Raw genomic sequence first — 14277 nt, 5'->3', positions numbered from 1 at the left:
AGTTGGTGACTGTTCAGAGTGTCACTCTCAGCCGTGGTGGAAGCACGCCCACTATGTCGTGGAGGTGTCACACTTCTTGTCTTGATGTCTGAGAGGGGTTTGTGATAAAGAGGTTATGTGAGCTGGGCGCTGAAGGGTGGGTGGGATTTATCGATTTGAAATGACTCACGTAGAGAAGGGAATGGGATGTCCTACGTGGCAGGTGCCACCACATAATTTGCATAATTATTCCCCCTGCCCTCCCCTCCCCGTTTCTTAAAGGTGTGCATCATTACCATCCCCATTTTGCAGATGGAGAAAGTGAGGCTCTGGGAACACAATCAGCTAGGAAGGTAACACAATTGGGAAGGGAGGGAGACAGCAGAGGGCAGACAGGGCATCGGGGATGCTGGTGGCCCCAGGTGCTTAGCGGAAGCATTTCTATTTCTGTTATGTGGTCTTTCTCCATCAAACCTCATAACTGCAAAGGAAATCTAGAAAAAGGACTGAATCCGAACCAAGGAGAAGCCAAGCCACCTCTTCCCCAGCTCCTTGTACCGTAACCAGGGCCGAAGGGCCACATGTTACACAGATGCCAACACATGAAAGGAGAATGTGACGTCTGTCAAAGAAAGTTTCATGTGGTTTGTAAAGAGTGTCTGTGATCAAAATGTAGGCTTTGGAGCATATCTGAGTTCTGGAGTCCCTGACTTCCTATAACATCTTGGATGACACCACTAACTAATGTTCTCTAAGGACCTACTAATATGTGCTGGATGCTAGTAGATGGCTGACATGTGACACTGCCTCGTGTTTTTTTATTATAGCTCTTCAATAGACACAGTATGCCCTTTATAGAATAAGGATGCTGTGGCCCAGAGTGACGAAAGGCAGCTCCTCATTGTAGAAACTCAGATCTGAAGCCATAGAGGCTGAGCAGGAGAGCCGTGTGCTTACCCATATAAAGATCATCTGTACCTTGGTGTAATGATCTTAACATGATCAATATGATGACGGTGTGAGACAGGTTATCGATTCACTTATTAAAATATACATTAAGGTCAGGAGAGGCAGCTCAATCAGTTACCCCAAACCTAGGTTTGGATACCCAGCGCCCACATAAGAGCCAAGCACAATGGTATGTACCTGTAACTCCAGAACAGGGGAAGGAGGAAGAGACAGTAAGGCCGCTAGGGCTTCTTCCCAGACAGCCTAGCTAACCTGCTGACCTCCTGAGAGACCCTATCTCAAAAAAAAATTAATCAATTAACTAATAAGGTAGAGGGCGATTGTTAAGGGAGATACCTGACGTTGACTTCTGTCTTTGCCAAGGACATGTACACGCATATATAAACAGCAATAACAAAACAACAACAACTATGCAGTCCTGCCGTGTGTCAGGCATCTGTTGTAGGAAAACTCATGTCAAGGCTTGGAATCTGACATCACACACATGGTAGCTTCTAACATGACTTACTGCCATGGAAGCTTTCTTAATGACTCACTCCCAATAAACCCAGCAGTGTCCTCTGGCCTCAGAATCCACCGGTGCACCTGACAGCAACCTTTAGGGAAAGACGGGATGGAAACATGCCTTTCACTCAATAGAAAGGGAGGCCTTAGCACCTAAGTCCTTCTCTACAGTGGAGAGGAGACACAGTCCATAATAGGGAGGTGACACTTAGGGACTCTGGGATGACAAATGACACAGCACAGTCTCTGCCGTGTAAGAGACAACCATCGTTTCCTCTTCTGTTTATCAGCTGAGAGACATTTCACCACCAGAAGAGGTGGAAAAACCCATTACCTTGGAGAATAAAATAAGATGCATCTTTAAACGGAATGGAATTTACCTGGATGCAAAATTCATTTATTGAGCTTACTTTTTTTTTTTCCTTTCAACCGGGCTGGGGGAGGGGGGATTTATCCAGCCAAGTTTATATGGAGGATTTGGGAAGCTGGTAGACAGGAGGACCTTGAGTGAGGCTCCTGAGAAAGGGGGAAGCTGGGAGTGGTCATTCCTTTCAGGGTCCTCCTGAAGGAGAAGGGGGCAGCGAGACCAGCTAGCTCCCCCTACCCAATATCAGAGGAACTGCAGGGCCTCAGAAAATCAATCCCTGCCCATCCAGCCTCCTCTTTGATTCCCCTGCTTCCCAGATGAACCTCATCAGGTCACTGAGTCTATTCTTTTGCTGCGTCCCTAATTAGTGTCAAAGAAAGAGGAATGTCACCAAGGAAAACAGCCCCCCCCCCCGCTGTCTTAGAGAAACAAAGGGATTGGTTTCTTAAGGAATGAACAGGACCCTCTGGCTCCACGCTCTCTGCCTTGTAGCATGTGAGCTCGCCCGGCTCCCCATATGGCAGAGAAGCAAGAAGCAATTTATAGCTGCTGCTCTCCATGGGGCCATTCGAAGCCCCGTAAATGGACTTGTTCAGTTTAATTGAAATTCTCTTCTTGATTGTATTTTTGTAACCTATTAGACCGAGCTGCCTCTTGATCTCCGAATTCAGCCGAAATTAAATTTTGAAGTGTAAGTGAGCGGTTGCCTTTCCCCCCTCTCCATTCTTGATTAAATAATGATTTGAAACAAAAACAATAAATAGCTTTGCCGGCTTCCCTGGAGGGCTGAGGTATTCCCAGAGAAACTCGGGGGAGCTAGGGCTCCTGCTGAGGGGATTTAATTAATTATTAGAACACCCCCCCCCCAAGTGTTAACATCGAGTGTGTTAAGAAACACGGAGATGAAGCGAGTCTATGACTCCTAAGCTGAAAGGAAAAAAATTTGGAGGGTTTATGTCATCAAGACTGATGGAAGGATAAAGGGGAGACATTTGTTAGCCTCGCCCTGCAGTGGCTGTGAAATCACGAAAAGCAATTTGTCTGAATAAGGAGAACAAGTAAGGGCTGAGGAGGTGACTCAGTTGGTAGAGCGCCTGTCATACAGGCGTGAGGTTCCAAGTCTGATAGCCAGTACCCACGTGCAAAGCCGGGAGCTGCAGCACCTTCCTGTGACCCCAGTACTGGGGAGGTAGCCATCAGAGGATCCCCGGGGCTTCCTGCTCAGTCAGTGTAGCTGAACCAATGCTCTCTCGGTCCAGTGAGAGACCTCCCCGCCTCCAAACTAAGGTGGAAAGTGATGGAGGAAGACTCCCGGTGTTGACCTCTGAGTTCTAGCAGCACGTAACTATACACAAGCAGCAGTGATAAATGAGTAGCTGAGGTTCCCTCGAATGACCCAGAGTCACTGCGGAGTCTGACTGTGGCTTAGTGCCTCCAGTTTCCTGGTTCCTTTGATTGGCAACAGTCCAACAAGGGTTTAAAGGGTTGAATGAGAGAGAAGCCTGATACATTTCCTAGCTCTAAAAGGGAGAAAGGAGTGGGTGCGCTGTGTTCATCTTTCTTCTGAGGCGCTCGGACTTATAGAGCAGAAAGTCTCAAATATCTCAAAGGCCCCACTGCTAGTATATGTGAATCGTACTGACCCTAAGGACCCAGCACACTGTGGCAATTGCTCTAAAGCCAAGAATTTCTGGGGGGAGATGGGTCCAGATCTAATTGTCCAATAGAAACCAGAAGTGGGGTTGCTGTGTGAGCCCTCACTGCTCTGCGTACGTTGGAAGTCCATTCACATTTATTTTCAAACACACTAAATGGGCTAAAGAAAGCCTAGCTGTGCCACAATGCAAGTTGGCCTGACCCGCCTCCATGATCAACTGGATACATTGAAGCAAACACGTTCCACACGTTCCCCTCCTTTTCCCTAATCCAGGGCGCACAGCTGACTTGCAGCTTCCAGATGGTATGCTCTGGTTGCCAGGGCCCACTTTGCCTGTCTGCGTGGTAGCCTGAACACAGAAGGGAATTAGCATCCCTTAGGGACCGTCTTTCTCATGAGTATTGAATGGCTGGTGCATATGTCCCCAGCCCACTCCCTCTTGGGTTAATGTTAAGACTTCGATATATATACATTCTACACAAATTCCGAAAGTCCTCCTTGGGGTTGGGCTGCACTGCCCACTGTGTATTAACCTTGGACCTTCTACAGGCCCTTGCTCATCTGATTCTCTTTCTTTCTTCCCTCCAAGGTTTTCTTTCATCTCTCAAAATAAACCATTAGCCCTCAAATCCTTCCCTCACTTCCTGGGGTTCCCGGTTAGATAAGACTACCTTACTTGGTAATTGGCCAACTCTTGGGTTCAGGGTTTTGTTTGTTTGTTTGTTTGTTTAGTTGGTTGGTTGGTTTTGTTTTGTTTTTGCTATTTGCCACAGATCATCTTTTATGAAGACAGAAATGGGAAGAATTAAGGTTGAGGTGGAGGACGAGGTGAGGGCAGCCCATAGAAGGGAACCCAAGTCTGAGGGTTCTGGGGATCCTAAGCACTATGGGACATTATTGCTGGACAGTGATGAATCTGTGAGAGACCTGAGGGCATTGTATAGGCCGTTATGCATGATTAGAGAGCCGCTGTACACATAAACATCACTAATGGATGAAGTGCTCATCAAAGATTAGCTCAACCATGTGCCTAACAAAGCAAAAGTAGGACCAATCTGATGATGTTGGGCAGGGAGTGCTTGTGTCTTGAGTGGCATGGAGGAATATCTGGTTATGGAGATGTTCAGAGATGAGAGGACAAAGGCCAGAGGACAGACTGCCTCTGTTGTCACTCTTCACAACACGCAGTCTCCCGGTTCCACCTACTCCCACCCCAGTGCTAGCCTTTGGATGCTCGCACTGTGACTTAAAGCCCTCTTCTCCCAGAGTGAACTGGACACTCTGAAAATATGGAGTCTGGGGCTGGGAGGAGGGCAGATCTTTAAAAGGCACAGATGTCCCCAAATGACAGGTTTATTATTAAAGTATCCTTCCGACCTGAAAGTATTGAGACCACCTATAAGACATAAAACAGAACAGTGTCCCTGTAAACCAAGAATAGACATGCCTTCAGATGACCCCTTTGTCCCTGTCACAATATCCTCTAACAGGACAAACAGGTAGGGTGTGTGTCAAAAGGGGGACATTTGGGGATATAGGCAATGTCCTAAGAAGCAAATGAGAAGTGAGACCCCCACAGAGCCTCCACTTACCAAGCCCTCAATAGCGAGGTAAGCTGGCCTGCTTTAAATCAAGAGACCAGGATACACAGTTTCTGACTTGCCTGGCTCAAAGACATGACTTTAAACTTTTCCTTAGTTTGAGGAACTTAGCCAAAATGGAAGCTAGCAGCAGTTTGTATACAAATTTCCAGGCACGGCCGGTGCCTCCTCCAACCTAACCTTTCAAAGTAGCTTTCCGACTGAGAGAGGCCATCACGGTAGCTTGTTTCCTGGAGAAGGGTCTCTAATGCCTCAAGAGTGAGCGCCCACTAGAGAGCTGCAGCGCATGCGCGGGTGAGAAGGTTCTGGCAGGAACGTGTAGGTGGAGCCTCTGCGCTTCTGCTGCATCCCTGGGTCAGGGAGGAATCAGGAGGAGAGAAACACCCAGGAGAAGTCCCTCTTTTCTTCCATGATCCAGAGTTAATCCTTGGCCGTCAAGGTTCTCTGTGGCTCAACACATGCAGCCTTACGTTGGCTTCAAAACCTCTGGACTTTTATGGAGCTGTTTTTATGATAGAAATCAGCCAGGCAGTGGTGGCGCACGCCTTTAATCCCAGCACTTGGGAGGCAGAGGCAGGCGGATTTCTGAGTTCAAGGCCAGCATGTTCTACAGAGAGAGTTCCAAAACTGCCAGAGCTACACACAGAGAAACCCTGTCTCGAAAAAACAAAGAAAGAAAGAAAGAAAGACAGACAGACAGACAGACAGACAGACAGACAGAAAGAAGTCACATACAAAAAAAGAAAAGAAAAGAAAAGAAAAGAAAGAACGAAAGAGAAAAAGGAAAGAAATCAGTTCTCTAAAGCAGATTTCACCATTGCCTAGTCACACAGACAGAGTCCCAGAGGCTCCCAAGGGATCATGGAAGAGCTTAGATTATTTAACATCATTTGCTGCTGAGCAGCTGGCTACCCCGAGGCAGGCACGAGAGGGTCACTGCACCAGGCACTGCCCGTGGGCTCAACAAAGCAGACCAAGAGACCGACAGTCGAATAAGTACCTAGGCTTTCTTAGTAACAAGACATTTAATCTGGAGCTAGTAGTTGGTTGAAAGATTGAATTAACTAGTTACAGAGTGTTGTACTGGCTTGGCGTAAGTGATCAGAGAACGGAAGAGTTTATCTCCTCCAGAGGGAGCCGGTTTTCTGAAGTAGGTGAAGGAGATTGGTAAAGAACGCTGTAATTCATGTCAACCAAAGGAATGGGACTGTTCTGCAAGTGGGAGGGTCCAGTATGTTTGTGTATCCTGGCGCGCTTGTCCAATGAAAGCATCCCAGTAGGACTTCATCTCTACTTCCTGGCGATTAAAAGCATTAGCTTATGTAATGCTGTCAGGTCAAACACAAAAGCCATATGGGCATTACATCATGGTTAGGGAGAGACACTCTGCAAACATCCCTGTGGGCTCAGGTCATGGGACTGAACATGCGCAGAAGGCAAGGTCCCCTTCTACATGCGTGCACCAGCCTAGAGAGACTTGGTACTCAACATCTTTCCTCACAGGGAATGATAACACATCAAGAAAATAAAATACTTCTAGATTGTAGTCAATACCAGGAGAAAGTACTTGGAAGAGGGAGACAAAAAAAAAAATGTTCTAGATGCCCTCAGGGAGCAAGCCAAAAGATACCAGACAGCACTGAACTCCCAGGTACCTGCCATTGGACTCTACCAGCCTTGTTCCCTCCAAGACTGACTCCCTTTCTGATACACTGGTAACCCCACCATTCACTCCAGGTCCAAAATCTCTTGATCCTTTCCCTGAATCAGACCCCAGCCTGAAAGCTCAGATCCAACTCCCTGTCGCCATGGTTTCCCCGTTCCCGGTAGAGGTGATAAAGGGAATGGTCCCGGAACCATTGGGACCTCAGAGGTGGGAAAGAAACAACATCCAGTCTAAAAGGAGCTGAATGGAAACAGAGCCTGTATATTCTTTAAAAAAAAAAAAAAAAAAAAAAAAGAGGTCGCGCTCCAGAAAATTCCACCTGGCCACCCATTTTGAGGTCTCACCTTCAAGGCAAAGCTAGCCAGGGGAACAAGATGTATTTAAGGCAGAGGCTGCACTGTGCTTATAGGAGTGACTAAGGCTAGACCATTATGTTGCCCATGTGCAAAGCCTGCTGGGAGAAACAGTAAAGAAAGCCCTACCTCCTAACCCCAGGACCTGGTATTCCAAGCTGTTGGGGTTCTCTCTGTGATTATCATTCCTGGGTGTACACATCTCCCCTCAAGGCCAAAGTGGTTTCTTAGGAAAGCTCGGGTGACCCCTTCTCAAGCAGCTCTGCAAAACAAGGGATGAAGTTGGGGGGAAAGTAGATTTTTATTTTTAAAATAGGAAAATACTACATAAGGCCCAGGGCCAGACGATAGGACAGCTATACTAGGCAAGATGTCTAAATGCTCATAAATAAAGTAACAAAGCCTAATAAGGTATGTCCCCTCTCTTAGCAAATATGTCTTCAAGGTGATATGAAAGTCACCTTTGAATCCAGAATCTCAGGGTCTCTCTGCACTAGAATGGCAGTGAGAAAGAACCTACCCCCAAGGTCTCAGGCTTCCTGTCTCTGTCACTATCTGTGACAGGCCCCACATAGGCACTTGGGACACCTTAGCATGATCATGCCAATTCTGCCTAGACTGACCCACCTGAGACATAGTTACTTACAGACATAGTTACTTACAGAACTGTGGAGGAGACAGAACCTCAGAAGGAGGCTCGTGAGACATTTAAACAGAGAATTCTGGAATCCCAGGAGCCCCAAAGAGGTTTCCAGGGAGTGTCCCGCTTGACCCCACAGATGTATCTCCTCAGAGAGATACATTGCTAGCCAAGTCCAGGGCTTTTGCCCACAGCAACTAAACATGGTACAACGGCCAGAAGCCAGAAACAAACTCACTGTGACCTCTCAGCCACAGCCTGACCTGAACGTTGAAGAAAAAACCATATTCTCAGCATAGACCTTCCTTCCCAAGAGCTCACTGCTCACAAAGCCCTCAGCCTTCCTAGGCCAGTCCTCCAGCAGGACTCTGAGGCCTCTCTTCCCGCTGGAATCCCTGATTGCGCCCTTTCTAAATTCCCCGATGGCGATCACGAGTTCCCTTCTGGTCTCTAGAGTAGCTTCAGGTACCCAAGCCGCGAAGGTTTCCCTGATCCAACCTGGGCAGGAAGGAAGTGTCGAGGTATGAGCTATCCACATGCTCAAAGCACTGAGCGTCCCCAAACCCAAAAGGTCAGGGCGAAGGTTTAAGTTGTGCAGGAAGGTGTGTGTTTTTTTCTTGTCTGATGATGGACTCACGTTGCCCGCTCTTCCCTTTCTCTTACACCTTTCCTACTAAAGGAGGAGTCCTTGCTTGGTAAGTGGATGTAATCCGCAAAGACATGAGAGACTTTATTAGAAGCCACACAGGATGCTTAGCTGCCTCCTACGAGGGAGAAGGACGCGCACAAATGCCTGTAGAGACTTTTTTTTTTTAATCGTTATTGTTATTATTTTTGGTTGGTTTGTTTTTCAGTCAGACGATATGCCTTGATATTTATTTTGCCCCTCCCTCTCTTGACTCCTTTAGTTGGAAACTGCTGAACCGTCAGTTTGTGACCGTGACTTTTTTTTTAAAAGAAAGAATGAGAGAAAGAAAGAAAGAAAGAAAGAAAGAAAGAAAGAAAGAAAGAAAGAAAGAAAGAAAGAAAGAAAGAAAAGACACCAACCCTCATCTTTATTTCTTTGGCCCATGTGACATTTCTTCAGTATTTTATTCAAGCAACTTTTTCTGAGAGAGAGAGAGAGAGAGAGAGAGAGAGAGAGAGAGAGAGAGAGAGAGAGAAGGAGAGAGAGAGTTAGCTGAGGATTTTGGTTGAAATTTAAACCTTGGCCTTTTACATTTTTAATTTTCAAGATATAATTTTTGAGGCCTGTAGCCCTTTTTCTTTTTTTTTTTTTCTTCCCCGTTCCCCTTTCCTTTCTGTTGATTATTCTTTGAGGTTAAGGGTGTCTACAGCCCTCCTTTTTCTATTAATTTGTCTCTTCTGTTTGAGTTTATTGAAGACTACATTTTTTTTGTATGATTTCCTTTGACTTTCGTTTACTCTGAATCGCATGCCTTTTCCCCTGCATGACTCCTGAATCTTCCAGTTCTTCTAGCAGGGGGTTTAAAAAACAAAAACAAAAACAAAACAAAACAAAACAAAAAAGATCTAGAGATCTCCCATTTCTGTGGAATTCTTTCAGGAATTTGTGCTTTTGGTTTTTTTTTTTTTTTTTTTTTTTTTTTTTTTTTTTTTTTTTTTTTTTGCGTCTCTTCTCTCCCCTCTCTCTTTGCTTTCGTTACAGTGCCTCATGACGGTTAACATTCTAGGTTACTGACACACGGCCCAGGAGCTCAGCAGTGTCCGACGGGTCTTTTTGCTTTCAGATCTCTGGGTCGGGGTCCGCGGCTGACCTCTTTAGCAAATCGGCCAGCCCTCTCGCCGCCACCCGAGGGCGCTCGCAGGAGTACGACTCGGGCAATGACACGTCCTCACCGCCCTCCACGCAAACCAGCTCGGCCAGGTCTCGGGGCCAGGAGAAGGGGAGTCCCGGTGGGGATCTGAGCAAGAGTCGGGACCTCAACTGTGGCAACACCTCCGATTCAGGGAATTCCTTCACCACCTCCTCCCCCCAGAACAAGGGGGCTGTCTTGGAGAATGTCTCTCCTGGCTGCAGAAGCAGCGAGTCAAGGTCAGTGTATTTGGGGGTGGGCGGGTCCCCCTCTTAGCGGCAACATTTCATGGTGCTGTTTTCTTTCCAGGAGTCTTTATTTGCAAGAGATTCCATTCAAATTAGCATATATATGATACATATGTATATGTATATGTACTACATGCAAATGAGCGCACACACACACATTAACCTCTTTTGAGTCACTGTCAGTTAAAAATGTATCATAATACTGACCAGAATAAATTAAAAATATATTCACACTAAAAAAAAAAAAAGAAATCTGCATTTATATGATTATAATAGTTTTATAGAATTTATTTATTTTTATTTTATATGCATCGGGGTTTGTATCTGCCAGAGGGTATTGGATCCCCTGGAACTGGAGTCACAGACAGTTGTGAACTGTCCTGTGGGTGCCGGGAATTGAACTCAGGTCCTCCAGAAGAACAGCCAGTGCTCTTAACTACCAAACAATCCTTCTAGCCCCGCAGACTGAAGAATATTATTTGGTGCTTTAAATATATATATATATATATTTAAAAAGCCAATGTATCAATGTATACAAAAGAAACATTTAATCACCAACACATACACAACTCCAGGTATGCGAAATTGTGAAAAATTTTTTGGCATGAAATGTTATTTTGCATGGGCTGGGGTGGGGGGAGATGACCGTTGGAACATGACGTTTCTGGGGTCATGAAACTCTAGCACACAATACGATCATAATGAGTTAACATCCAGGGATTCAGCCAAAGTCATTGGATGGATAACACCAAGGGTCAGTGTGGACTTTGGATGCTGATGTAAGATGCTGGCCCCTCAGTCCTAACTCATGGACCCTTTTGGTAAGAAATGTTGGGTACAGGGGGGTGGGGGGTGAGGCCCTGGAGGCCAGGCTGAAATTTAAAGCGCTCCAAAATAAAGTGTATTCGGGACGACACGGAGGCCTTCTTTGCTGGGTGTTGTGCTTACTGCTTGCGTTTTCTCTTCAGAGAAGATGGATTCATGTTTGCTCAGAAGCCAATGACAGGGCCATCACTTCCTCACTAATGGCTCTGTTGCTCAAGCAATCGCAGCATATGGCAACCGGGGACATGGTTCCACGGTTAAAACGCTCGCCAAGCGAGCAGTAGAAATGTCAGGTGGGCTCAATGGTCTGGATCCTCAGGAGGCAGAGCCAAGGGTTTCCCCAGAGCAAACGGCCTAGTGAGACTAGGCTTATCAGTAAGCTCTGGGTTTGACTGAGAGACCCTCCCTCAAAGGAGAAAGGGGGGGGGGTCATGGAGAATGATCTCTGGCATCGGCTAGCACACCTGCCCCACACATATACACACACACCCATATCCGTGCACACGTGCGCACATACTACACACATGCACAGACACATGAAGAGAATCTGGAAGAAAAAAAAAAAAACAAGTGAATCATAGCATGACGCTAAGCACTAGATGTGCTCTCACGGGGAGTAATTGTTTAAATTTGCTGGCCACTAAGTCTGCACCAGCCATTCAACTTGTTACCTTCCGGCAACACTTGGCTTGGTGAAAATGGTGGCCCCCCTGTCCCGAGTTTATAATTCTCTAGGCAGATACCCCAAGTGGCTAGCACACTCTACCCAGAGAAGCACGAGGGCGCTCCTTTGTGCCAAGTGGTCAAGACTTCCAAATGATGACCACACCCTACTCAAGTGATGATGAGGATAATAATAATAACAATGATATTAGTATTAATTAATTTAAAAGCTGTTAACATCTATTGAGCCAGATAACATGCTAGACACTGTTAAAAGTGCTTTCCATGAACAGCTTTCCTCAGCTCCTATTAGTGTCTCCACTTATGTATATCTAGATCTATATCACTGTTATAACCTTTTTGTGAAGTGCGGCGAAATTGAGGCACAGACCCGAAGACTTAAATTCAGCTAATAAGCAACAGCAGTGGCATTCAAATGCAGACCCAACTAGATTCCAAGTCCAAGAGATATATAGCCGTTACCTGCCTAATTTGATATACATAGACAGCCCAATTAAATAATTTAGAAGCAGCCTTTCACTGCGGAATGTAAATGATGGCAAAATCATGAGTATTTATGCCCTGCCAGCTCTGGACAAAGGGCTCAATACATGCAGGCTAAGTGGAAGAGATATGAGCTGGAAACCAAGGACAGCACAGACACAGAGGGGAAGGGACTGGAGTGATGACAGGCATGTGGGTGAGACTACAGACAGATCCATGCTTGGAACTCTGAGTGACCTTGAGCGAGTCATTAGTCCTTCTGAGCCGCCTCGGTAAATCAGCCATAAAAGGAGGGACAGCTAGGCAGCTATTGAGAGGATGAAACAAAATGATGCTTGTGAAGAACCCAAGACATAGAGGGTGACTTTAAGGTGACACTTGACAAGCTGTGTGTGGAGGGTGTCACAAAGGGGCACATGCCCTTTCTCCAACAAGCTCAATATCCAGGCAAAGACATGTGGAGTTCTCTGACTAGGGGAGTCATGTGGGAAGGGGAGGAGGGCTATGAAGGGGGAACCATTGCAACCCAAAGGAGACCCTCAACCCAGACCGGCAGTAGAGAGAATGTCCTAAAAGGTTTTTCAGAGAAGATGGGGTCAGGTCAAACCAGAACCACATGTAGAGGAATGGCTAGGTGACAAGGACAGTGCCAACATGTCCTAAGATCTGGAGACAAAGGGCAGAAGAGGACATTTTGTTTAAGAGGAAACAGCCAGTTAGGGTCAAGAGCCAAGATAAGAGGTGAACTAGGTCGTCACGAGTCTAGAAAGCTCTATCAGTGCGATCTGAAGTCGACTCTTGAACTTGACTCTTCATCATCTTGAAATGAACATGCCTGCACGAGAACCTCAGAAGGAGTTCAGTGCATCCCTAGACAGGAGAGACTGTAAGGCAAAGCCCCCCTACCCCTTGTCTGGTTATGAACAAGCCTCCATCTATCTGTTGTGGGGGAGTCTCTCTCAATCTCTCCATCTGCAAAAAATGGGCTACATCTAAGTTGCCCAAACTTAACCTAATCACGGGTCACTTTCTTGATTTCTTTTAAAACTATATAATAAACGAACACTGGTTCGTTTATTATAATCGTAGCATGCCTTTTCTGTATTGAAATGTGCATCACACAAAAGCTCCTAAAAAGCACCTCTGATAATATGATTAACTCTTTTACTCCATCTTCAACTCTGGTCAGTTACAGTTCCCTGCTCAAGGTCCTGACCCCAGAGTAGGTCCCTTTATCTTGGGGAGATTACAAAGTGTTAGAGAGGTGCTAAAAACCCAGGAGCACCCAGCCAGGGCTTTCTCATTCATGCAAGCAGAAGGACTGGGCAAGGACAAGAAGGGGGGTGAGGGTGTCGGGAATCTCTCACCACATGGTTTGATGTTATTTAATTAACACTGTGCCCATGAGGGCTTCCTGGGGTGCTCTGAAGTGGCCCCTGTGGTGTGGTATGGGTCCCTTAACCTGAGGAGACTGAATTGGACTAAATATCTATCTACTTGTGAGGTCTTCTCTATTTCTGCTCTTCTAAATTATGACCCCTGGTAGGCGGTCCCTGAAAAGAGGGAGGGTGGAATGAGGACCGGAGGTCACCATGGCCTGGGCAGATGTGGGGGAGGGAGCATCAGGTCAAGGTGCCTCCCAGAGTAAAGGTGGCAGGGTGATGACAGATGTTTTTCCTCCTGCAGAGAGTTTCAGTCCCCGTGTTTCCAGTGTGCAGAGGTGAAGAAGTCTAGTTTGGTCCCATCCACAGCCCGGAGCTCCCCCATCAAAGAGTGCTCCCGTAGCTCCTCCTACACCAGCACTCGATCCTCCAGTCCCTCATCCAGGTCCCCAAATCCCAGAGCCTCCCCCAGGTATACCCGGAGCCGGTCCAGCTCCTCTGAAAAAAGGTGAGTGTGTCTTTGACATTTGATCCACTGTATGTTCTTCTTTGGCAGAGAGTTTTGGTAACTTGCGATGTCCAACACCCCCCACTCCCCACCCCCACAATTGATTACCTACTCCAGCCATTACTTTTGACAGCCTTGGTTAAGACAGCCAACATCTCTGAGATCCTGTTTCCTTGTGTGGTAAATAAAAATAAGCTTGGCTCAGAGGCCCTGTGGCTCCTCCCAGGGGTGGAAGCACTTAGAACACAAGGAACATTCATTGTTATTGTTTCCGTTGGCATGAGGAGGAGTTAAGCATCAATTAACTCGTGCTGCTTGAAAAAAAGTAACCAACACCATCCTTCAAATAAAAATGTGTTTACTTAGTTGCTGTAACTCTGTGGATTAGCAATTTGTGCTGGGCTCAGCAGGCTGGCTCGGTTGTCAGTCCCCTCGTGTGTTTTTGACCAGATGGTGGGTTGGCTGGGGGCTGGGAATTGAAAGTCATCCAATGATTAGTTGTCTCTGCACTCTGTTGTCTCTCATCAACCTGCAGGACTATCTGCGTGTACACATGGTAATGACAAGGGAGAGAGAGAGAGAGAGAGAGAGAGA

General features: G+C 46.5%; 1 protein-coding gene across 2 annotated transcripts in view; it reads left to right on the top strand.

Annotated features, from left to right (window-relative positions):
• Srrm4 (serine/arginine repetitive matrix 4) overlaps positions 1-14277 on the top strand; it is a 152893-nt gene that overhangs the window by 132156 nt on the left and 6460 nt on the right. For both annotated transcript variants that reach the window (XR_003842969.1, XM_021186662.2), the window contains exons 9-10: positions 9488-9792; positions 13480-13683. Coding sequence is in view for 1 of the 2 variants with exons in the window: in XM_021186662.2 (XP_021042321.1) it covers positions 9488-9792; positions 13480-13683 (509 nt within the window). In the remaining variant the exon portion in view is untranslated. The remainder of the gene's footprint in view (positions 1-9487; positions 9793-13479; positions 13684-14277) is intronic.

This window comes from Mus pahari, chromosome 23 (assembly GCF_900095145.1).
Source record: "Mus pahari chromosome 23, PAHARI_EIJ_v1.1, whole genome shotgun sequence".
Lineage (NCBI taxonomy): Eukaryota > Metazoa > Chordata > Mammalia > Rodentia > Muridae > Mus > Mus pahari.
The sequence above is the reverse complement of the archived record's forward strand: the minus strand, read 5'-3'. Positions and strand labels throughout refer to the sequence as shown.